The 23,217-nt window shown below is 60.2% G+C and overlaps 1 protein-coding gene across 1 annotated transcript in view; it reads left to right on the plus strand.

Annotated features, from left to right (window-relative positions):
• SCUBE1 (signal peptide, CUB domain and EGF like domain containing 1) overlaps positions 1-23,217 on the plus strand; it is a 130,861-nt gene that overhangs the window by 101,816 nt on the left and 5,828 nt on the right. The window contains 12 exon segments of the mRNA XM_003125983.6: positions 7,326-7,445; positions 7,709-7,738; positions 7,741-7,812; positions 8,766-8,882; positions 9,625-9,762; positions 11,609-11,812; positions 15,046-15,207; positions 16,412-16,579; positions 18,369-18,530; positions 19,682-19,879; positions 20,823-20,975; positions 21,316-21,395. Of these exon segments, the coding sequence (XP_003126031.6) occupies positions 7,326-7,445; positions 7,709-7,738; positions 7,741-7,812; positions 8,766-8,882; positions 9,625-9,762; positions 11,609-11,812; positions 15,046-15,207; positions 16,412-16,579; positions 18,369-18,530; positions 19,682-19,879; positions 20,823-20,975; positions 21,316-21,395 (1,604 nt within the window).

Genomic DNA, 23,217 nt, shown 5'->3' on the forward strand with positions numbered 1-23,217 from the left:
GCAGCATGGGCTGCGGTCAGTTTAGGAGCAAGCTTTGCAGGGCACCGAGGGAGACCGGCTGGACACCCATCTTAGTAGCCTGATCACTGAGCGAACCGGCCACCAGCTGGCCGACTTTCCAAGCCCAGGGCCATCCTCGGTTGAGTGGCTTCCTGAGGTGTGTCCACGGGTTGTTAGGGTCGTGTGGGGTCTGGTGTTTCCTCATGACCAGAGCTGTGGGGTGCAGGCTCTCTAGGGATTTGGGGACGTGGTTTGTTTTTAAGTCTCAGTCTCCTTTTTGGTCCCTCCTCTGTCAGAGCTGCAGAAGAAGCCACCAGGGCTTGGCCAGGTCTCCCCGCTGCCCCCACACCAGCTCTGAGAAGAGTTCCTGGTGGAGGGCTGCCCCTTGAGTCGCTGTCGGTCAGGGCGGTTTTATCCCATTTTTGTCTCTAAGCCATGTGGCAGGACTGTGACCACACACAAGCAGCTGGCTGATACTTAGGACAGCAGATGCGAAATGATGCGACAACCAAGGGTGGCCAACGGTACCACTAGAAGGTACTGGAAGCCCTCTAGAGCCACGGTTTAAGAGTTCCCAGGGCTGACCGGAAGAACCGGCCCACCAGCCCCCCTTGTGCACAGAACGCAGTGGCCCTCTCACGTAGCCTCAGTGTAGACTGTTCTGCCTCACCTCCGCTGTGGATCCAGGTTCAGAAGGAAGTGCTGGCAGAGGCACAGACTCCCCATGGAGAAAACCCACAATCATACCGTCGCCCGTGGCTGTGCCCTGGGCAGTCAGACTGCTCTGTCCTGCCCCCAGACCCCGCCCTAGGCCGTGCTATTCACTGTGTCAGCCAGAGAGAGGGGCGCATTTTTGATGACCCCCGGCGCTGTCCCATCCCCTTGGCTGGAATCAGAAGCTTCCGCCCTCTGCTTCACCAGGTATCATTATATCCGCTGGGAGGTGGTGGACTTCCGCTGCTTTGCAAGGTTCACGGAGGGTCCTGGGGAGTCGTTCACTCGGAACCATCCCAGAGCCGCCAGGCAGCCGTAGCTGGAGGGCCCGGGGTGGGGCGCACGCGGGTGGTACTGTCTGTGGGTGTGGTTGTGACAAACAGCCGAAAGCCAGACAGCCGAATCCACCTCTCCCAGGACCTCTTCCTCCTTTTAGGGACTGTCTGCAAAGAGAATCGTCATGAGGCTTGTGCGACGCCCTTGGGAGGCCCGATGCAAAGAGTTGGGATGGGGCGCAGAGCCCGGGTCTGGGTGCGTCAGCATCTGTAGGGGAACCTGCTGGGAGAAATCGGAAGCACACAACCTGAAGCGCACAGGGCGGGGGGATGAAGATCACGGGTGTGCTGGGAGGGTATGGAGACCGGTGGTCGCAAACCTCTAGGAAGATGTGTCCCAGTGGTTGCGGACACAGCCTCTCCACCTCTGTGGTCCTCGGCCGGTTCTGAGAACCTTGAGTCACAGTCGATTTCGGTGAACGCTGCTTGTGGAGGGTCTCTGAAGAACCTCAGTGTAAGACCTCTAAATGGTGACGTGCCAGTAGATTCCGAAATTTTTATTTCTATTTTTCAAAAAAAAAATAGGGGTAGTAAAGGCAGTAAAATTTCTACATAATCGACAAATAACTCACCCAGTAAAATGTGTCTGCATGTTACTAAATAAATAAGTTGGACTGTCCCAAATAGAGAACACAAAATCTAATGGTATTTTACCTCCTGTGAGGGCTGTGGTTGTTTTCAGTGAAACACTGTTTCCATTCATCCGGAGAGTAGACATCCTATTACTTTTGCATATTTGTAACCCATGAAGACGTCCCCTGGGGCTTGGCTCGGGTCCATGTCCCATATTCAGGCTTTCCCCGGGATGCTGAAGGTCACAGCCACACCGTGAGTGGGACATGTCCTCTACCACCCTAGAAAAGCTTCTGACCAACGATGTCTGCTGTCACAGCCAGTTTGTCCCCACGGGATGGGTTGTCTTAGGGAGGATGTTAGCAGACATCCGAGCGACGAGCGAGGTGGTCTGGCGGTTCCAGGAGGCCGTCCGGCTCCCCCAGCGATCAGCCTCACCGTGTTACAACTGAGCATCCCCTGCTCCGTTACAGACGAGGGAGGGAGTGCAACAGCGCGCGTGCGCGATGAGCCCCGGGCCCCTCTTTCCTGGGAAGTCCTTGCCGGAGGACTTGGGTCAGCACAGCCTCTTGAGCGGGGCGACCTGCGAGGCACGTCCTCTCTTTCCACCTTCCCCACGGTGGGCCTCTGCGCTCCAGTTACGCGCAGTAAACCTCTCTGTGTCCGAAGCCGTCCGAAGGTGTCGGAAGGCGTCGGAAGGCGTCGGAAGGCGAATGCTTCCGCGCGCATGCGCAGTAACCCTTTACTCGTCCCCTAGTGTACGCTCCAGATGGCCGCGGGTTCGGCCCCAGTGAGCCCCTGAGGACTTGATTCTAGCCTGGGTGGTTCCTGCATGCCCAGTTTGGGTCTATCGCTCTTCCTTTTGTTTTTTAATTTTATTAACAGCTTTTTTTTTTTTTTTTTTTCCCAGATAGAATTTATATACCAGGTACATCACCCATTTAGGGTACAGTTAACAGAGTTTCATATCATCCCAGGGTTGTGCGACCACGAATCTATTTTAGAGCATGTTCAGGACTCCCCAGAGATACCTCCCCGGCCGCAGCCCTCACTCCGCATTTTCCCTCCAGCCCCCAGCCCCCGGGCAACCGTAACCTACTTTTGCCTTTTATGAATTGACCTCTTCTGGACCTTTCACCAGTGGGATGCAGTATGTGGCCTTTTGTTTTTGGGGGTTTGTGGGGATTTTAATAGGCACATGTGTAGACTCTGTTTTCCCCTTTTTTCAAAACGTTCAAGTATGGTTGATTTAATGGCCTTTGTGACTGGCTTATTTCTTGTAGCTTAATGTTTTCAAGGTTCATCTGAACCGCGGCGTGTCAGTGCTTCGTTCCTCTTTATTGCCGAGTTAGAGTCCACCGTAAGATTTTGTCTGCCCATTGGTCTGTCCGTGGACCTCTGCGCGTGCCTGCTTTTGGCTCTTAGGAACAACGGTGTGCGAACATACATGTACAAGTTCTGTGCAGACTTGCTTTCATTTCTCTTGGGCATATTTCTGGGTCTCATGGTAACTCTGTGTTTCAGTTTAGAGGAACCGCCAGACTATTTTCTAAATGGCTGCTACATCATTTTACGTTTCCTCCAGGAGGGTGTAAGGATTCTGGTTTTTCTACCTCCTCACCAACGTTAGTGCTCATCTGACTTTTTGATTATAGCTCATCTGAGTGGGTATCAAATGGTCCCGTTGTGGTTTTATTTGTTTTTCCCTGGCAGCTGATGATGTTGACTGTCTTTCGATGTGTCTGTTGTCCATTTGCTTCTCTTCTTTGGAGAAATGTCTATTCAGGTCCTTTGCCTTTTTTTTTTTTTTTTTTTTTTTTTGTCTTTTCTAGGGCCACACCCACAGCACATGGAGGTTCCCAGGCTAGGGATCTAATCGGAGCTGCAGCCACTGGCCTACACCACAGCCACAGCAACTCGGGATCCGAGCCGCGCCTACGACCCATACCACAGCTCATGGCAACACCGGATCCTTAACCCACTGAGCAAGGCCAGAGATCGAACCCTCAACTTCATGGTTCCCAGTTGGATTTATTAACCACTGTGCCACGACAGGAACTCCCCTTTGCCCATTTTTAATTGGGTTATTTGTCTTCATCATTCAGGTGTAAGAGTTCTTTGTATGTTCTAGATACAAGTCCTTTATTAGACATAGGATTTGCAAAGATTTTCTCCCATTCTGGGAGTTGTCTTTTCAGTTTCTTGATGGTGTCTTTTACAGCACAAAAGTCTGTAATTTTCATAAAGTTCAGTTTATCTCTTTTCCCTTGGGTTGCCTGTGTTTTCTGTGTCATTTCTAAGATATTGTTCATTGCCTCTTCCAAGTTCACAGCAATTACACCTGTTTTCTCCTGAAATTTATGATCTTAGCTCTTACATTTAGGCTCTTGATCATTTTGAATTAATTTTATAATTTTAATATGGCATGAAATAGAGGTCCAACTTCATTCTTTTGCCTGTGGCTCTGCAGGTGTTACAGCATCATTTGCTGAAAGGACCATTCTTTGTTTCCCTAGACTTATCTTGGCGTCCTCTTGCAATCAGTGCATGGGTCTGTTTCCAGACTCAGCTCTGTCCCATTGATCTGTTTGTCCTCTTGTGTGCACCCCACTGTCTTGATTACTGTAGCTTGACAGTAAGTTTTTAAATCATAAAGTGTGAGTTATCCTACTTTGCTTTTCATGTTCAAGATTGATCTGGCCATCCTTGAACTGCCTTTGAATTTCCATATGAATTTAAAAACCTCTTCATTTTTAAGATAAGCCCCATTCACAAGCAGTACGAAGTCGGGCATTGGTGTGGAGCATCCAAAAGATCTGGCCTGGACGTGAACGCCTCGCAAGTACAGACACACCGAGACGGGCCTGTCCGTAGGAAGAGGAGGAGAATTGGAGAAAGGACCCACGCTCAGTGTCACTTCACTGACAAGCACTGCGTGTGGCGCCCTCAGACTGCAGGTGGTTCTAGTACAAGATCTGAAGGTGTTTCAGCTACTGAGCCAAGGCTGTGATTGCTCTGAGGCAAGGAGGACAGGCCTCGGTCTCGGATGCTCCCCGCGTTGTTGAGTTTGTCCTCTGAGAGCCTGGCCTAACCTTTGCATCTTGATACAAACACACACACATACACACACACCCCCAAGTTTATGGCAGTCTGGGAAGACTCAATCTGAACGCCTCCTGGGCTCTGCTCCAGTTGTTTTTCTGATGTTCTGGAAGCTTTGCCCCAGGGATTCTGTTTTTCCATCACACATAAAAGAAGTATGTTTAGGCTCTCAACAGCTATAATTTAAATCCTGTGTGGGAGAATGTTTTCAGACTTCTAAAAATAACCTCGGAGGTCCCTTGTGGCTCAGCAGGTTGAGAACCTGACATAGTGTCCATGAGGATGCAGGTTCGATCCCTGGCCCCACTCAGTGAGTTAAGGATCCAGCATTGCTGTGGCGTAGGCCAGCAGTTGTAGCTCCCATTCGACCCCTAGCCCCAGAACTTCCATGTGCCATAGGTGCGACCCTAAAGAGAAAAAAAAAAAAAAAAAAAAAAACCTTTTAACTTAAAAATTGAAAAAAATTAAAATAATGTCTTGGAATTCCCCAGTGGCTCAGTATGTTAAGGATCCAGCATTGTCACAGCTGTGGCAAGGGTCACTCCTGTGGCACAGGTTCCACCCCTGGCCAGGACTTCTACATGCTGTGGGCCCGGCCGAAAAACAAAAATAAAAATACCTTCTTAGGTATATTTTAGCTGGCAGTCCCATTTGCAGAGTGGAGCCCGCCCCGCTCTACACGCAGGGGCCTTAACCTGGAGAGGCAGGCCTGTCTCCCAACAAAGATCCCAGCCGGGGACCTGGCGAAGAGTGAGCCGCGTTAGCGAGTCCCCCTTCGCCAGGGGTTTCCATAAAGCAAGCGCATCGAGGTCATGGCCCCTCAAGCCCTTCTTCCCTGTCCGTTTTCAAATGCGCCTCTTCTTACCTTCTTTCATGTTCTCTCCCAACCAAACTCCTAATGTAAGGCGCAGGTGCATTTTTCCTTTTTTTTTTTTTCTTATTGGCAGTCGGTTCGCCCTCTTGCTTGCTTTTCAGGTGACTTTAAACTTTTCTCAAGGGCTCCGATGTTCTGTGGTGGCGGGAGTCCCAGTATCTGTGGTGGAGTCGGCGACTTCCCCCCCGTAGCCCGCTCCCGCCCACGGGACCGGGTCCGAGTCACGGGCGCTCCGAACTCACAGCGCAGGCGCAGTGCAGGTCCCATCGGCCTGGCGGCTGCTGCGCAGGCAGGAAGGGGAGTCTGCATCCCAGCAGCACCCAGCCTGGGAAGCACCGCCTCTGCGGTGGACGGGCGCCAACCTGAGCTTGCCTGGGAGGAGATGCTCCCCCATCGCTAGAAGTTGCTGGCTGCCAACATGGCCCGAGAAATGGCCCCGGGAAAGGATCCATCCGCGCTTCGCACCCTGTGAGTCCGCACGAGGACACGCGGGCCTGCAGAGGCCCAGGGCGCTCTGCCCTTCCCGGCGGGGCCGCCCTGTGCACAGGAAAGCCGTGCAGTCTGTCCACAGTTGTCGCCAGTCCTTCCGAGAAAGTTAAGAGCGAGTACAGGGACCTGTTGAGAGCTAACGTCTCCCTTGGTCGTCGTGGGCGTTGCCCGCCTCCCTTCCTGCCCTCCTTCCTTCCTCCCCTCTCTTTTCTGAGCCCAGCACGCACAGGTTCCCCGGCCAGGGATTGAACCTGCGTCACAGCAGTGACAATGCCAGGTCCATAACCCATTGAGCCACCAGGAAACTCCTTTTTTTTTTTTTAAATCCTCCTGTTTCCTAACCAGTGAGAACACCGGTTCTTACAGAGGCCCTTTTGGCTTGTGTTATCGGCAGGTGTTCGCGTTCCTAGTTTCTTGATTCTTTGGCAACAACGGACTTCTGGTCGTGTGTTTACTTGGGGGCCAGATGTTTCATCTGGAGGGCCATGAGTTTGTTTCTATTTCCATTATTTACTTTCTGAGACTCCCTGAACATGCCCAGCCACGTGCTGCCGATCATCCACCGGGCTTACTGTCCCAGCTGAGGCCCCCATTCCAGCCTGTTCCGTGGGGCGACTCCACCGTTGCCGACAGGCTCAGAGCACAATGCTTCAGAGGCAGGCGCCGTTGATCAGTTAGATGGTTCTATAAGATCAGTTCTGATGTCTGCCTCGACTTTAGAACCGTCAGTCTTTTCCTAGGAGTCTGGGGAGTTTTCTAATGCTCAAAAGATAAACACACGAGACACTGAGACTCGGTTCTGGATCTCTTCCGACACCTAATGATGTGCCTGGTCTGCCCCAGAGAGGGGTTCGCAGTGCCCCTCCCGTGCTTGGAGCTTGGTCACTGCCAAGAGCCTATGTCCATTTTCAGCCCTTTCTGTCCCCAGATGGCTGTGGACACCGGTTCTGGAGGACCCAGCCCTGCGCTCAGTCTGGGCCTGGGGTGTGAACCTACTCACAGATAGCCTGAACAGGTGTCGGGGGAAGGAGGGGACAAGCCGGCCCTCTAGAACCAGTGTCCCCCCATATCCAAATGAAGGTGGACCCCGCCATCTGCCAGCCCCCTGCCACCAAGACGGTCTGGCCAGAGGACGGAGGTGTGGTGGGAGATCCTGTTGGTCCCCGATCAGGAGCCCTGCCGGCTCCAGAAAGCCCCCCAGGTCCCTGCAGCCTCTCTTGTGTCTTCCTTCTCCTCAGAGACGGGCAAGTGCCTCTCCCGAGCCCAGGCCTCACCCCAGGCCCAGCTGGCGTGCAGCAAGGCGGCCGGAGTGGAGGTCTGCTCCCTCTCCTGCACCACCCACACGCTCTTCGTGCCAGGTACCCTGAGGCCGGGCCCCAATGGCTCGGGGGGAGAGACCCCCTCCCTGGGGTCCAGTCCCTGCTCTCCAGGAAAGGAGCCCACCCCCAGCCCTGGTCACTCTCAAAAGTTCAGCAGACCCATTCCCGCCCAGCCACTCAGCCCGTAGCCGTGCAGAAGCGTCCTGACTTTCCTCCTACTCAGGGGCTCCTCTGAGGCCCCAGGATCCAGGGGTGTTGGGAGGGAGAAGCACCGGGCCCCTCTCACCATGGCCTCTCCGCAGACTCGGACAACGGCTACAGCCTGAGCTGCGGGGTCCAGGCCTCCAGGGCAAGTCTCCACAGAAGCGCAACGGCACCAGCTCCAGCACCGGGCCCAGCTGCTCAGGTAGTCAGTCCCTGGCCAGTCCACACCACCCGCACCCCATGTCCCCTTGACTTTGCGTCCAGCACCAAGTCCAGGGTGGAGGGAGGGCATGGCCCAGGGAAGAGCCCCCAGCCCAGGGCCTGCCTGCTATGGTGTGGGGTACTGGGGAGCCAAGAGCAGGGCCAGGATCTAGAGCCAGCAGGCTGCAGGCTGAGTCCCCACCCAGGGGCAGAGGAGCACGGAAGGGCCCTTCCAGCTCCAAGGCTCTGGGCTGCGGCTCCAGAGTCATTTAGTGACCCTAACGTGCCGTGAGTCTTTGGAGTCAGGTTCAGTTTCAGTGAAGTGGGTCACGCCTGCTGTGGCCGTGAGGTTGTAGCAGCGCCCACAGTCAGAGCTGCCCTGGAGGGCCCTGGCCCGGGAGCACTGGAGGCCTGACAGCCCCGTGCCCTTTGGGCCGGTCCTGGTCAGCAGGGCACAGCCCACTCCCCTGCCAGAACTTTTCCTACGAGGATGCTGGAGTTAGCGATCTGTTCACTGATCACTAAGCGGCTGTGATTCTTTCCTGCAAGCTTGTGATTTGCTCTTTGAAGGAATCCGCAGCTCTGAGCGTCGTGTTATTCGAAGCCCCTTTTCCTTCCTTGCGCCCCTCTCTCTCCAGCTCTGCCCCCTTCCCTGAAAGCACGAGCCACGTGAACTGGCTTAGGTGGTGCAGGAGGAGCGGGAGGCTTGCCTTTCCGCCTCCACAGAGGACCTCTGGCTGGACGGCCCCAGGCTTGACCTTGACCTTGACCCCACTGTCCACACTCTCGCCTTCTCAGCGAGAGAAAAGGAAGCAGAGGTCCGCATACCCCAGCTCCCGGTGACCTGGTCCCCCCACAGCCCCTCACCCTCAGGCACACCCTCCCCAGCCCCCGGCCCCCCACCTCCCTGCCCACAGGAGAGGCCACCACCTGGAGGGGTTGGGCTTTCCCCAGGTGCCCCCGCCACCCTCATCCGGCAGAAGGCCCGCTTCAAGATCCGAGACGCCAAGTGCCACCTCCGGCCCCGACCCCGGGAGCCAGCGAAGGAGGCCCCGAGGCAGCTGCTGCTGGGTGAGTGGGCCACCCTGGTGTCACCCAGACAGGGGCGGTGGGAGGTCCCCGTGCCTGAAGGCTGGGAGCTCTGGGTCCAGTGGGACTGGGTTTCCGAGGGTGAGGGCCTCTCTTCGTCCCCACCTCCGTGGTCCCTGAGCCCCAGGAGTCACGCCTGGCGCACCGTAGACACGTGGTGTCCCTGGGGAAGCAGCCAGCCTTTGAGTGGAAGACGAGTCCCCCAGCAGCCAGGGGGCCATTGTCCCCGCCTCACCCTGGCCGTGTCCGTGGACGGCTCACAGGGCTCCCTCAGCGGCTCTTTTGAGTGAGGGTGGCCAAGGAGCTTGTTCCAGGCTGGGCGAACAGGAGGGCTAGGCGAGCGGGGCCGGGAGGAGAGCATCCGGGCTCCGCGTCCATGAGGACTCCCGAACCCCTTAGAGGGTCCTCCTCAAATCTGAGACGCGGGCACTAGGCAGGCCTGACCTGGGCCGAGTCGCCCAGAGCTGGAGCCACACAGCCTCGCTGAGGAAGGTGTGCCGATGCCTCGGCCACAGTGGCGTGATGGGCTCAGCCGGGCTGGCACAGGCCCTGCTCAGCCGCCAGGCCCTCGCGAGGCCCTGGCCTTCTGCAGCCTGCTTCCCCCGCACCCGCGGGCTCCTAGGCCAGGTGGGCCCTGGCCGATGGGGGTCTGTGTGCAGGGCAAGGTGGGGCCCCGCTCCCTGCCCTGCGCCGCTTGTGCCACAGTCGTCCCTTCCTTGTCCAGAAAACTGCCACGTGACTTTCGTGACCGTCAAGTGTGACTCCTCCAAGAAGAGGCGCCGTGGCCGGAAGTCCCCATCCAAGGAAGTGACCCACATCACAGCGGAGTTTGAGGTTGAGGCAAAGATGGAGGAGGCCTCAGGTGGGTGGGGGGTCCGTCCCCTCTTGAGGTGCCGAGGGGACAGCGGGCTGGGAGGGCTGGCAGGGATCCGCTGGGCCACAGCTGCTGGGGGTGGAGGCCAGCCAGGCAAGCAGAGGAACTGGCAGGCGTCAGTGCTGAAGCCGTAACGCAGCTGCCCAGGGAGTTCCCTGGTGGTCTAGTGGTTAGGAATCAGCGCTTTCCCTGCTGCGGCCCAGGTTTAAGCCCTGGTCTGTGAACTGAACATCAAGCCGTGGCCTAAAAATTAAAAACAAAAAAAAAACCCAGCTGCCCAGCCCAGGGTAGAAGAGGAGGCCCAGGGGCCACAAGAGGAGCAGGGCCAGGGCCCGCAGTGACAGCCACAACACTTCTCCCTACCCTGCACGCCCTCACTGGGCCTGGGAAGGGTTCATGTCTGCAGCCTCCCCAGGGCAGCTGAGCCAGAGACCTGTCTTTCTCAGGCTCCAGGAGGGGCTCATGGAATATTGACCTGTGTTTTTTTTTTTTTTTTTTTTTGTCTTTTTAGGGCCGCACTTGAGGCATATGGAGGTTCCCAGGCTAGGGGTCCAATCAGAGCCGTAGCCGCCGGCCTACACCACAGCCAGAGCAACACAGGATCTGAGCCGCGTCTACAACCTACACCACAGCTCACGGCAATGCCGGATCCTTAACCCACTGATGGAGGCCAAGAATTGAACCTGTGTCCTCATGGATACTAGTCAGATTCGTTTCCGCTGATCCACATGGGAACTCCTGGCCTGTGTCTCATACCAGCGTTCCCCTCTGGGCTGTGAGCGAGGGTTGAGTTGTTACAGAGGAATGGAGATATAGCAGCAAGTGTGCACTGTGGCCCCGGACTCTGGAAAGAGGGGACAGGCCTTGGACACTAGAAAGAGGGGACAGGCCCTGGTCCCGGCCCTGGCAGCACTCCCAGCCATGGGGAGGCAGCTGCCACACAAAGTCCCCAGGGCCTAGGTAGGTGCTGGATGGAGGGCACATGAGAACCAATAGGGCACAGCGCTGGGGCTCTCCCCATGAGCGGGGCCCAGGAATCTTCCCCGAAGAGGCCCATTGGGAACAGGCTTGAAATCAAAGTCCACCAGGTGGACAGGGGAATGACATCCTGGCAGAGGGAACAGAATAGGCAAAGACACAGAGGTCAGAGGGAGCAGGATGCAGGAAGCAACGAGGAGGAGTTCCCGCTGTGGCTCAGCAGGTTCGGAACCCGAGGATGCAGGTTTGATCCCTCGGTTCGCTCAGTGGCTTAAGGATCCCTGTTGCCGTGAGCTGTGGTGTAGGTCACAGATGCGGCTTGGTTCTGGTGTGGCTGTGGCTGTGGCATAGACAGGCAGCTGCAGCTCTGATTCAACCCCTGGTAGGAACTTCCACATGCTGCAGGTGCAGCCCTTAAAAAAAGGGGGGGGGGCAGGATGGCAAGAAAGCCGAGTTCACAGTGAGTGTCGGGTTGCTGGGGGTTACGGCTGGCACGGCAGGCAGGGCTGGACCACAAGGGGCCTTGGACCCAAGGCCAGAGAGCTGGACGTTATCTTGGAGACACTGCGGCCTCGAGGGTTTTTGAGTGGCAGGAAGGGCACCCATCAGGGAGTTGTGCCCTGGGGAGGGCTATGTTGCAGTGGCAGAGGCCTGCTTTCTACCCAGACCTGCTGTGTGGCATCCAGCAGCTCATAGCTCTCGGACCCTCAGCCTCCTCCTCTGTCAGATGTCTGCAGCCACGTGCCTCAGCCTGGGAGGCCGCAGGAGGCCCAGCTGGCACAGCGCCTGGCCAAGGGAGCCTGGGTGGAGAGGCTGCCCCTGGGGCATATGCGATATGGTCTCGCCACCCCTGCAGACACCTGCGAGGCCGACTGTGTGCGGAAGCGGGCGGAGCAGAGCCTGCAGGCTGCCATCAAGACTCTCCGCAAGTCCATCGGCCGGCAGCAGTTCTCCGTCCAGGTCGCAGGCACTGAGTACGAGGTGGCCCAGCGGCCAGCCAGGGCCCTCGAGAGCCCGGGGACGTGTGGCACCGGCCAGGTGCTGCAGGACGGCAAATGCGGTGAGTCCCTGCCCACAGCCACTCAAGGTCGCTCTGCCGATGTGCTCTGTCCTTGTTTCTGCATGTGACCCAGGTGAACAGCCCACTACGGGAGATGGACATGGGGGTGGGGGCGGGGAGAGCTGGGGGCCTGCGGAGAAGCTGTCACACTCAGATGGCTGTCACTTAAAGAGCACTCCGCTGGCGCCAGCCCTGGGCCAGGCTCTCACTCGTCAGACATGTGACCCTCCACAGTCCTGAGAAGGGGTGGGCCAGGGAGGGCCCAGGCCAGCAAGGCCACAGCCGTGAAGGGCGTGGGGGCCAGTCTGCGTGGTAGAGAAGGCTTCCCAGAGGAGGCACATGGGAGCTGAGAGCAGAGCCACGGTCACGTGAGGCAGGGAGCACCCAGGGATGCGGTGGCACTGCGGGCAGCAGGTGAGGCCACAGCAGGGACCATGGGCCCTGGTGAACAAGGCAGGGACCTGACCAGCGCCCCGAGCCTGGCCCTTTGAGAGGGGATCAGTTTAGAGACAGGCCAGATGTTGATGCTGTCAGGGTCCTTGTCCTCACGGGGTTGACAGTAACATGGAAAGAAGACAGACCGCCAGCAAGTGACGCGCCAAGTGGCAGGATAAGGCCCTGGCCACTGCAGTGCTGCTCGGAGCGGCGGGAACCGCTGGACCACACTAAGCCGGGGCAGCCCCACCTGCCCTCCCTACTGGGCCCAGTGGAGGGGGGCCAAGCCAGAGATGGCGGGGCCTGGACCAGGTGGTAGTGAGAGAGGCAGTCCAGGAGGAGATGGAGCCACACCCTGGAGAGGGGGGGCTCGAGGACAGCTCCGGGAGTTAGGGCCACTTCGGCAGAGGTGGCATCATTTTCTGACCTGAGAAAAACTTGGGGGAGAGGGGTTGGCGGAGGCGAGGGCTTCCTTGGACACCTGTCATCTACGTGAAGGTGTCGACTAAGGGGCCTCCAGCCGGAGCGCAGAGCAGAGCCGGGGCCAGAGACCCAGCCCGGGAGCCGCTGGAGAGGGGCGGGTTGGGAGTGTGGGGAGGGGCGGGGAAGGCGCCGGACTGGGCGCTGCCACTCTGTTATTTTTGATGACTTATTTGGAACCGTTTCAAACTTGCGAAAACATTGCCAGGCAGAACAGAGACTCCCATGTGTCCTTCCTCCAGACGCCCCCAGTGTGGCCCCTTTACAGCCTCGCTCCGTCATGCTTTCCCGCGTGCGTGCGTGCGTGCGTGGGGCGTGCTGGCGCGGCGCTGACATCACCACGCCGTCCGCACGCCCCGTCAGGTTTCACCATCTCTTCCGACAGCCTCCCTTTCCTCCCCAGCACGCGAGTTACATCCAGTGGTCGTGTCTCCGCAGATCCTCCCTCCGGAGCAGTTCCTTTCCCTGCCTCTCCACCCTTGGCCGTCCCTACGTTCTGTAGAATGACCCTGGCTTGCTGAGTCTGCTGTTTCCCGGGGACCCCACGCAGGCCTGCCCGCGCCTCACTCTGCCCTCCAGCGCCCCCGCAGGAGGCACGGGGTATCGACCCGGCCCACCCCTGGCTCCTCACCTCCCTTCACCTTGTCCCTCTGCGACCCAGTAGGATTTGATGGGCAGGTGTTTGAATTCACACCCACATCCTGCTACTCATCAAACGTCCACCCACCGACAGCCGCCAAAGCAGCCACATTCGCTGTTGTTGCCCAGTGGGTTGTATCTCCGTCAGCACTTCTGCACTAGGGGCATCCCAGCATAAGAAAGCGGTTCCCTTGTCCCGCGTGTAGGTGTGTGTGCGTTTGCGTCCGTGTGGACTCACAGGTTCCTTACCGGGCCGTCATCCATTCCTAACACTACTTAGTCCAGAGCCCGGATCGTCCCCGGTTTAGCCAGCGGCCCCCCATCCGTCCACTTCATCTGCCGCCGTCACTCACGGAGCTGACGAGACTTCGTGTCTGGCCCTAAAGATGTTCAGACTCAACTTGCACTTTCCCTGCCGCAGCCCTTGGAAACAGCCACGTCTCCAAGGACGCTTGGTTCCTTTCAGAGGAACCAAAGGGACTCTGAGGTACTCACTGCTCCTGGAGTATCATCTCCCAAGCCCTGTCATTGGCAGAACTAGACAGTATAAGTGTGCATGCGCGCACACACACACACACCTGTGTCCCTATCCCTTCTATAGCTGTGTGTGTGTGTGCTATAAAACCGTGGGTTCAGGAGTTCCCACATGCACGCACACCTGTGCATCTGTACCATTTCTGTGTGTGTGTGTCTGTGTCTGTGTCTGTCTGTGATAAAACCAGAAGTTCAGGACTTCCTGCTGTGTGACAAATCTGCATTGCTCAGGCCACATCTCTGTAGCACCAGGATGCAGGTTCGAGCCCCAGCCCGGCACAGTGGGGTAAAGGATCTGGCGTTGCCACAGCTCCAGCATGGGTGGTGACTGGGGCTCGGATCTGGTCCCTGGCTGGGGACCTCCATATGCCATGGGTTGGCCAAAGAAGGGAGAAAAAATGAAATAAAACCCTAAGTTCATACCAGTACCTCCAGTTCAGTGTCTTGCAGCCCTCCTCACCCTTTCCCCGTGTCACCTCACACGTTTCTGGATGCTGCGTCCAGTGAGATGTTTGGCTCCCTTTCCCCTGAGCTTATCTTCCCGGTCAGCTTCCTTGTTTACTCATCAGGCTGCTTGTGGGGTCCGCGCAGCCAGCCACACTGGCCCTCCAGCACTGCGCCAGCCTCAGCCCCAGGCCTTCCTGCCCAGGCCTGTTCCCCACCCCCCACCCCTCTGCACCTCCCCATCCTCAGTGCCAGCTGCGCCACGTGAGGGAGGAAAGGGGCGGGTGGGGGGCTTGGTTTGGTTGAGGTGGACGCCCAGGAGGCAGTTGGGACACAGGCCAAGGGGTCGGGCCTGGAGGGCGCATGTGGAGCAGAGAGAAGCAAAGAGCCCTGCGGAGCCAGGGACACAGGCATCTCGGGCGGGGTGCAGAGGCCTCTGAGCAGGAGCCGCCAGCAGGGGCGTGAGGGCAGCACAGGCCTCCAGGGTCCTCCTGGATGGCCACCCTGGGCCTCTACCCCCGGTTCTTCTGGAATGGGTCTGGATCCACCCCGCCCCCCCGCCCCATGCCCTTTGAGCTGCAGAGACAAGAGCTGTGCCCTCTCTGGAAGACAGAGCCGGGCCTTGAGGCCCCAGCACACAGGCCGCCTGGCCGCTGCTCCCCTCCTCCACCCCCAGCAGCCTCTCCACTTTGCCTCTGCAGTGGCCTGCGAGCCCGGTACCTACTTCAGCGGAGAGCCCGGCCAGTGTGTGCCATGCGCGCCAGGGACCTACCAGGACAGGGACGGCCAGCTCAGCTGCACGCGATGCCCCAGCAGCGACGGGCTCGGCCTGGCTGGTGCCCGCAACGTATCCGAATGTGGAGGTGAGTCGGGGCCCACCATGGAAGGAGGGGGGACGGGGCATCACCTGCCTCTGCTGCGCGACCCCAGAGTAAAGGCGCGGGTGCCTCGTGATCTTTCCGTAAAGCTCTTTGCCATCTGCAGAGCCTGTCACGCAGCTGCACCTGCCGACGGAGGGCATGTGCCAGAGCACTGGGCGGTGAGCGGGCTCCGGGCCGCACCCAGGGCCCTTGGCACTGGCTTCCTGCGAGTCAGAAAGGCTTTACCGCTCACCACATGCCCTTTGCAGGCCAGCTTCTAGGCAGGGTACTTTCTGGTTGGCCAGACGTGTCACCCCTCGTGGAGGCCCCATCGTCAAAATGCTTCGTGAGGTGTGGCCGGATGCTGTGCTCTGCACCAGCAATTTTAGTTTGCCCCGCAGACGGCTGGGAGAGCCCTTTTCCGATTCCCCAAGCGCAGTTGCTTTGCAAAGACCTTTTCTTTCCATTTGCTGCCCCCACTTAACCTCGCCCATCACCGGCTCACGGCCTTCCCCTCCTCAGCCTCCCTCCCCAGGCTGCTGCGAGGAGTGGGCGGGAACGTTGTGCTGGTGAGTGGGACCCTTGCGGGTGGAGCCCTCCAGCCTTCTTTGGGGGACGGAAGAGATCAGAGCCCAGGCCGGAGTCCCTGCAGGCCAGCTGGCCGCCCTCTGGCCCCCGCCTCCTCCAGGAGTGTGGCCTCTGCCCCCAGGGGTTGAAGGAGGGACTGTCAGAGAGCACGGCGTGGCCGCTGGGGGAGCAGAGAATTCCGGGGTCTGGGCTGCGAGGGCCCTCAGCCCACACCCACGCAACGCCCACACACCCTCTACGTCCTGACTTTTTTGCTGGAATATGCTGTCCTCCCCTTTGTCCCAGCTGTGCCCTGGGGACCTCACAGACCCCACACTCTGCTGAGGCCCAGCCGGCAGCAGCAGCCTGGAGCGTAACAGCCACAGGCCCTCCTGTGAGGACACAGTGTGGCCCGTCCCCTAGGCAGAGCCCCCCAGGGAGCCTCGGCCACCTCCCATCTCCGCGTGTGGGATGCACACGCCTCAGCTCAGGAGCAAGGCCCCTCTCTTCAGCCCACAGCCCTTCTAGCTGGTGGGAGAAGGAAAGCCGTCTCCTCCCGGGGGCCTTTCCCGGGGGGTGGTGAGGGCCGAGCACAGGGCCTGGCCCCGCCCCAGCCTGAGCTGTGACCTCTGACTTCCAGGCCAGTGCTCTCCAGGCTTCTTCTCCTCCGACGGTTTCAGGCCCTGCCAGGCCTGCCCCGTGGGCACCTACCAGCCCGAGCCTGGGCGCACAGGCTGCTTCTCCTGCAGAGGGGGGCTGCTCACCAAGCATGAGGGCACAGCCTCCTTCCAGGACTGTGAGGCCAAAGGTGAGGCTGCCCCACCGTCCCTCCGCTCAGGGCCGGTTTCCCTTGACGCCTCTCACTCCCTGGCGTGGCAAACCTCCAAAGTCACACGAGAGCCTGAGGTCGCCAGGCAGCGGGTATTGGTGACCAGCACTGTGCTACCCTGGGACGGGGACAGCAGGGGCCCAACACAAGCCTGCCGAGGGCCTCAGATGAGGGGACCAGGCAGGCCTGGTAGCTCCAGGCTGGAGCTTTGAGCCCCCAAGCTGCCAGCTCCTCAAGGCCCTGAGAAGGCTTTGAGCTGCACTGGGGGGAAGCTTGGAGGGGAGGAAGGTGAGGAAGTGCCAGAGGCCGAGGGGTGGCGGGGCGAGGTCAGAGGTCTCACCCCCTGGAGCGGCCGCGGGCTCCTTCCCTCCGGGTCACCCAGGGCGGCTCTCTGCTGCCGGCCAGCCCTCCCCGCCTGCCCAGCGTGCAGACTCTCTGCCCTCCTCCCCCAGCGCCTGCCAGCTTCCTCCCTTGACTCTTAGCCTCCCAGAAGGAGCGTCTGGACTCCACTTCCTCTCCTCTCGTGCCCCGCACACCTTCCAGTCCAGCACACTCTCACCCCGCTGCTCCTCGAGGTGATTCTCAGCATCCCTGCATTGCTGGAGCCCAAGGCGGTTCTTTTTTTTTTAACCGCACCTGCAGCATATGGAGTTCCTAGGTTAGGGTCAAATAGGACCTGCAGCTGCCTGCCTACACCACAGCCACAGCAGCACCAGATCCGAGCCGGATCTGCCACCTACACCATAGCTCACGGCAATGCCAGATCCTTAACCCATTGAGCGAGGCCAGGGATGGAACCCGCAACCTCATGGTCAGATTCGTTTCCGCTGCGCCACGACGGGAGCTCCCCAAGACGGTTCTCAGCCTGCATCTCCCAACACCAGATGTGGCCCTCTGAGCTCTTCCTGCTCTTCCTCGGCCTGGCTCAGCCTCCCGCATCCCCCTGCCCCGGTCGTGCTGGGCCATCCCAGGCCTCCCGCGTTCTGCTCTTGAGTCTGGATAGATTCATCTCATCTGCTCGCTTTAAGCAGCATCTCCGCCTGGGTGACCCCCGTTTCTGTCTCAGTGCAGCCTCCCCTCCAGAGCTCAGCTCTGCTCTCCTCAGCTCCACATCTGTCCACATCTAACAAGCTCTTCAGATTCCACAGGAGCCACCCCCCCCCCGCCCCCGCTGAGGCTTCCCCCCCAGGTGCCCGGCAACTCCTCCTGCCGTGGCTCAAGGAAACCTTGGCGTCACCCCGGGCCCTCCTACCCTCACACCCAGCCTGTCCGCGGCCCCGCAGCTCTGGCTTCTAAACACACCCAGGCTGGCCTTGACCCAGGCCCCCACCACCGCTCCGATGGCCCTGACCTGTGCTGTCTGGCAGCTCCAGGTGGCCCTCCTCGCTCAGAGGAGAGCCCAGTGCTCGCCACAGGCCTGACGCCCGCTCCGGCCACACGTGGCCATGCTGGCGCAGACACACCCCACCTGGGGGCCGCCACTCCGGGTCCCACGCCAGTCCCCTCGGTGCCGCCGCCCAGGCCTCCCCCGACTCCGCTCTTCCAACATCTCACTGTCCGGTTTTGACCACCAGTGCCCGCGGAGGGGCAGACGCGGAGTCCCGCACAGGATGTCAGCCACGGGCGGGGCTGGGTCTGTGGACGGGGCCGGGCGTGGGCCCCACCAGGAGCTGGGCGCGGGTGGTGGGAGGCCACTGGGCGGGGGGAGGGCAGGGAGCCCCCCGGGAGATGGCCCCAGCGCCCTCTCCTTCCGGCCCCCCCACCGCAGTGCACTGCTCGCCTGGCCACCACTACAACACCACCACCCACCGGTGCATCCGCTGCCCCGTGGGCACCTACCAGCCCGAGTTCGGCCAGAACCATTGCATCACCTGCCCGGGCAACACCAGCACCGACTTCGACGGCTCCACCAACGTCACGCACTGTAAAAGTAGGTGCTGCCCTCCCAGGGCAGGAGCTGGGGGGCTGGGGGGTGCGGGGGCAGGGGGAGCCCTGAGCTGGCATTTCCTTCCTGCTGTGCTGCATCTGCACACCCACTTCTCAGAGTCCTTTAGGGCATGTTTGCAGGTGTTCCACCCCTTCCCTAGTCAGTCCCCAGCCAGTTGTCTTCTCCCGGGGCTGCTGGGCAGGTTTGGAACAGCCTAAAGGCCGTGTAGGGGATTTAACCCTGGGGGTGGACGCGCCCCTCTGCCCAGGACTGTCCCCAGCGGGGCTCCTGGCTCCCCGTGGGGCTCAGCGGAGCGGGGAGGGAGGGCGGGGTGTTAAGCATACAGGCGTCCTGTTGAGGAAAAGCGGGAAAACCAAGTGGGATCTGGAATGGTTCGGCGAAAATGTTCCCAGAACTTCTTTTTCCCCCAGGACTTTTGATGCGAGGAGAAAATTTTTCAGTGAAAGCTTGGGGGAAATTGTGTCTGTTTACTATTTACACTCAATTTCCTGGGCGTGACTTCCTTTATAACGTTAAAATTAGGAACCATTTGGTTCCTTAAAAAGTCACACTTGTGGCCTCTTCAAGGATGCCTGGCTTAGCTCAGAAGAAGAACAAAGGGAAATATGTCTCATGTTCCCCGCTGGGCTGCCCACGTGTCCCTGAGCCCGCCCGCTCCCGGGGAGGGCCACCATGCCTGGTACCTGGGGGCGCTCAGGGCGTGTTGAGCAAAGAGATGGAAGCAAGTGAGTGAAGAGAGAGGGGAAGTTGGGGCACGCGTGGCCTTCGCTCAGACCCGGGAGGAGAGCAGGGGCTGCTGGGCGCTGGCAGCCTGCAGGGGTCCCAAGCACGCCTGCCAGGGGGCGAACGACTCCAGGTGGGAGGCCCGGCCAAGGCCCAGATGCTGACACATCTGGAAGGAGGCGCTCAGGCTGGGCCTCAGGGAACTGACAGGAACGGGGACCTGCCCTTCCTCGGAGGGGCAGCCTGGTCGGGTCCCCAAGGGAAGACTTGCCCGGGGCCTGGCTGGCTGGCTGGCAGGGAGGGCCCGAGCGCACACGAGCCCTGCCCTGGGCCTCCAAGGCCATTGAGGGCCAGCAGGTCAGGGCCCGGGTGCAGCCGGGCCTGACTGACCAAGGCCATGGTGCCCACAGACCAGCACTGCGGCGGCGAGCTTGGCGACTACACAGGCTACATCGAGTCCCCCAACTACCCTGGCGACTACCCCGCCAACGCCGAGTGCGTGTGGCAGATCTCGCCGCCCCCCAAGCGCAGGATCCTCATCGTGGTCCCCGAGATCTTCCTGCCCATCGAGGACGAGTGTGGCGACGTCCTGGTCATGAGGAAGAGCGGTACGTGCCCGCCCTCGCCCCCGGGCGGGTGGGCCCGATCGTGTGTCTGGATGGCTGCGGCAGCGAGAAAGGCGGGAACCCTGAGTCCCCAGGACCCAGGAGAATCCCTTGCAGCATGTGCCTGGGCCGGGGACCTGACTGTGGGGTAGGGCCACGGTGCCCATGGGGAGCAAGTGCCAAGTCAGAAGGTCAGGGAAGAAGGAGGCACACAGGCAGTCGCGCAGACGGGCCTGCCCGCCCAGGCCTCGGCGGTCTGTACGCAGAGACCGGGGGAGGAGCAGAGGCTAGGGGCAGGGCCTGTCCGCCGGGGGCCCGTGGTCCCACATGCTCACCCCGTGTAGCGGATAGTGGCCTCCGACATACGAACGGGAGACCTGAGGCCAGGGAGCGTCCACACACAGCCTGCAGCCCCTTCTCCCCACACTGTCCACCAGCAGGGCTGAGCTCCCATCTCGCAGGCACCTCAGGAAAGCTCCCCCGGGGAGCGGTGAGGAGGTGGGCGCCCAGCCCCGGGCACCCCCGAGGGCAGCAGGCTCACCCTTGTTCATCCGCTCACGGGGAGAGGGGGCTTCCCAAACTTGACCTTCCACCCCAGCCCCACTCTGCCGGGTGCGGCACAGGCCCTGTCCTTGAGCGGCTGGCAGGAGGCTGCCATGGTGTTCACCAGGCAGAGGAAACATGGAGGGTGGGGATGGAGCCATCAGGGAGGCTTCCTGGAGGAGAGGGCACGGAAACTGGTCTCAGAGGGACACGTTGGCTCGGGGGTTGAGGCTGGGGAAGGGCATCTGAGGCAGAGGCAACATGGGCGGAGAGCTGGCGTGTTTGGGGGACGGGGCGCTGTGGGTGCTGGCTGGTGGACCGGGCATCAAGGCAAGAGGCCTGAGGTGGGTGTGGCGCTGGGACAGCTCAGCAGTGACCTGGCTCGGCCCCTGCCCCGCCCCAGCCTCCCCCACGTCCATCACCACCTACGAGACCTGCCAGACCTACGAGAGGCCCATTGCCTTCACCTCCCGCTCCCGGAAGCTCTGGATCCAGTTCAAATCCAATGAAGCCAACAGCGGCAAAGGGTTCCAAGTGCCGTATGTCACCTACGACGGTAAGTGTGGCCCTGGGGACCCAGAGGTGGAGCGCACGTTCCCCAGGAGCTCCAGCCTTGCCTGAAGGTGGGGTACAGACGGCCCTGAGGGGTGTGGGGCGTGCCGAGGAGGGAGCGGTTCACCGTGTCTGTGGGCCTCAGTGGGAGGTGCTGCCCTCGTAGGGTTTTGAGGGTTGCATAGGGGTTTTCTAGCTAGCCAAGCCTGGAGGACCCGCTGGGATGGAGGAGACAGTCTGAAGGCCTAGGGGAGGGCAGAGGCTGAAGGTGGGCCGGAGGCAGGGGCGTCTCGGCCTACCCCTCTGCCCTCAGCTTCCTTCCTCCCCGCTGCCGGGTTTCGCAGAGGACTACCAGCAGCTGATAGAAGACATTGTTCGCGACGGCCGGCTCTACGCCTCCGAGAATCACCAGGAAATCCTGAAGGTGAGCGTGCTTCCGAACGGGGAGGGAGCGAGTCACCCCGGGATGGTGGCCTGGGGGCACCCAGACCCGCCCCGCCCCGCCCCCCCAGCCTCACTGAGAAGGGATGGGGGTGACTGGAGGGGAGGTGCTGCAGTCTGGGGTCTTGGGAGCAGGGGCTGGGCCAGCACGTCTGTCCTGCTAGACCAGATCTGAGATAGACCGTGTCTGGCCCTGGTGACATGACAGGGGGCAGGTTCCTTACTCCCGGCCTCACCTTCCTCACCCATGAGATGGGGAGAGTTTGTCTTAAACTCATCATCCGACGCCTTTGGGACTGGAAGGCACAGCCACCTGGTCTTCCAGGGGGACCTTGGCCGCCACACGGCGGGTACTGGCCAGGTCAGGGCCTGGCTTCTCACCGTGAGATGCCAGACTCGAGGATCTCCTGTCTTTGGGCATCTGGCCCTGTTTAGCCCCTAGGCGGGCCGCAGCCCCAGCCTGGCAGCCAAGGGTGGCATAGCAGGCAAGATCGGGGCTGGGCCAGCCCCTGTCACTTCCCAGCTCGGTGGCCCCAGGCAAGCCCTCTGGGCCCACCTCTGTGCCTGAGAACCAGGGGTGGCTCACAGTCCCGCACCTGAATGAGACTTGGTGGCCTCGTGAAGGCCCCGTTCTGCCTCCTTGGGCGCCTGTCTGTTGAGTGGGAACCAGAGGGTCGTCCTGGCCTCTCCGACCCTGTCCTTCAGACAGCCCCTGACTCCTTCTTGGCCCGGACCTCTGCCCTCAGCCCCTCTCTACGGCCGAGAGCATCTTTTCAGAACTAGACGTGTTCCCGCGTCTCAGGACTAAGCCTTGGCCAGCAAGGCCCAGCCTGGCGTGGCCGCTGCCTTTTTCTCTGCAGAGGCCCGCACTCCCCACACGCGCTGGCCAAGGTCTTTCAGGAACCTTCTTCCCCGTTCTCTCCCCAGTGAATGTCCACCTGTCCTGCGGGTCGCAGCTCAGGTGTCCCAGCCTCTGGGCAGGTGGCCTTCTGAGGGTCCTACGTGGCCCTCCTTCCGGGCCGTCAGCCCTGCAGTTTAGGTGTGTTCTGTGTTCATTCGTCCCCAGCCCCTCGTGGGGAAGGAGCCGCAGGGGCTCCCACTCAGCACGCTGCGCCCAGCACGTGGGAGGAACTCCAGCATGTTCCCAAGGGCGTGCGTGTGTGTGTGTGCGCGCGTACACAAGCACATGTGTGCACGTGCACTGAGACAAGTCTAACCCCAAGACAGCAGTGCAGCCAAAGTCCCAGTAAGACGGGGGCACGTGAGGCAGGAAGTGCGAGTGCTGTGGCTGCTGTCACTGGGCCTCTTGCCTACCCCTCCCCGGCCAGGCAGGTTCCCCTCCCGCGTGACACAGCCCCACTTTGGGGATTAGAAACCCTGGACTGGGAGAGGGGGCCCAGCTGGTAAGTGGCACCAGATCGAGGGCTGCTGGGTGAGGACACCAGGGAGTCTGCCACCCGACCCTCACTGCACCTGTGCTGAGACCATGTGGGCAGACCCTCCGCTCCCAGCCCTGCGTGTCCTCTCCTCGCAGCCCCAAGAGGAGGGGTCCTCACCCCATCAGAGCTGCTAGCAGCGTCCTAGTCCCCAGACTAAGGAGCTGGGGGTAGAGGGTGGAGCTGCGATTTTCAGTCCAACCCGTTGGCCTCCAAATCCTCCCTCTCTGGCCGTGTCCTCTGGTTTTCAACATGGTGTGTTGTCTTGTTTTGTTTTTGCAGCAAACCCTCTTAAAATAGAACGTGGTGGGAGCCCCAAGAGTTAAACCAATAGACGATTAAGAAAACATTGACGACTATTAAAACCAA

Source organism: Sus scrofa, chromosome 5 (assembly GCF_000003025.6).
Source record: "Sus scrofa isolate TJ Tabasco breed Duroc chromosome 5, Sscrofa11.1, whole genome shotgun sequence".
NCBI classification, from domain to species: domain Eukaryota; kingdom Metazoa; phylum Chordata; class Mammalia; order Artiodactyla; family Suidae; genus Sus; species Sus scrofa.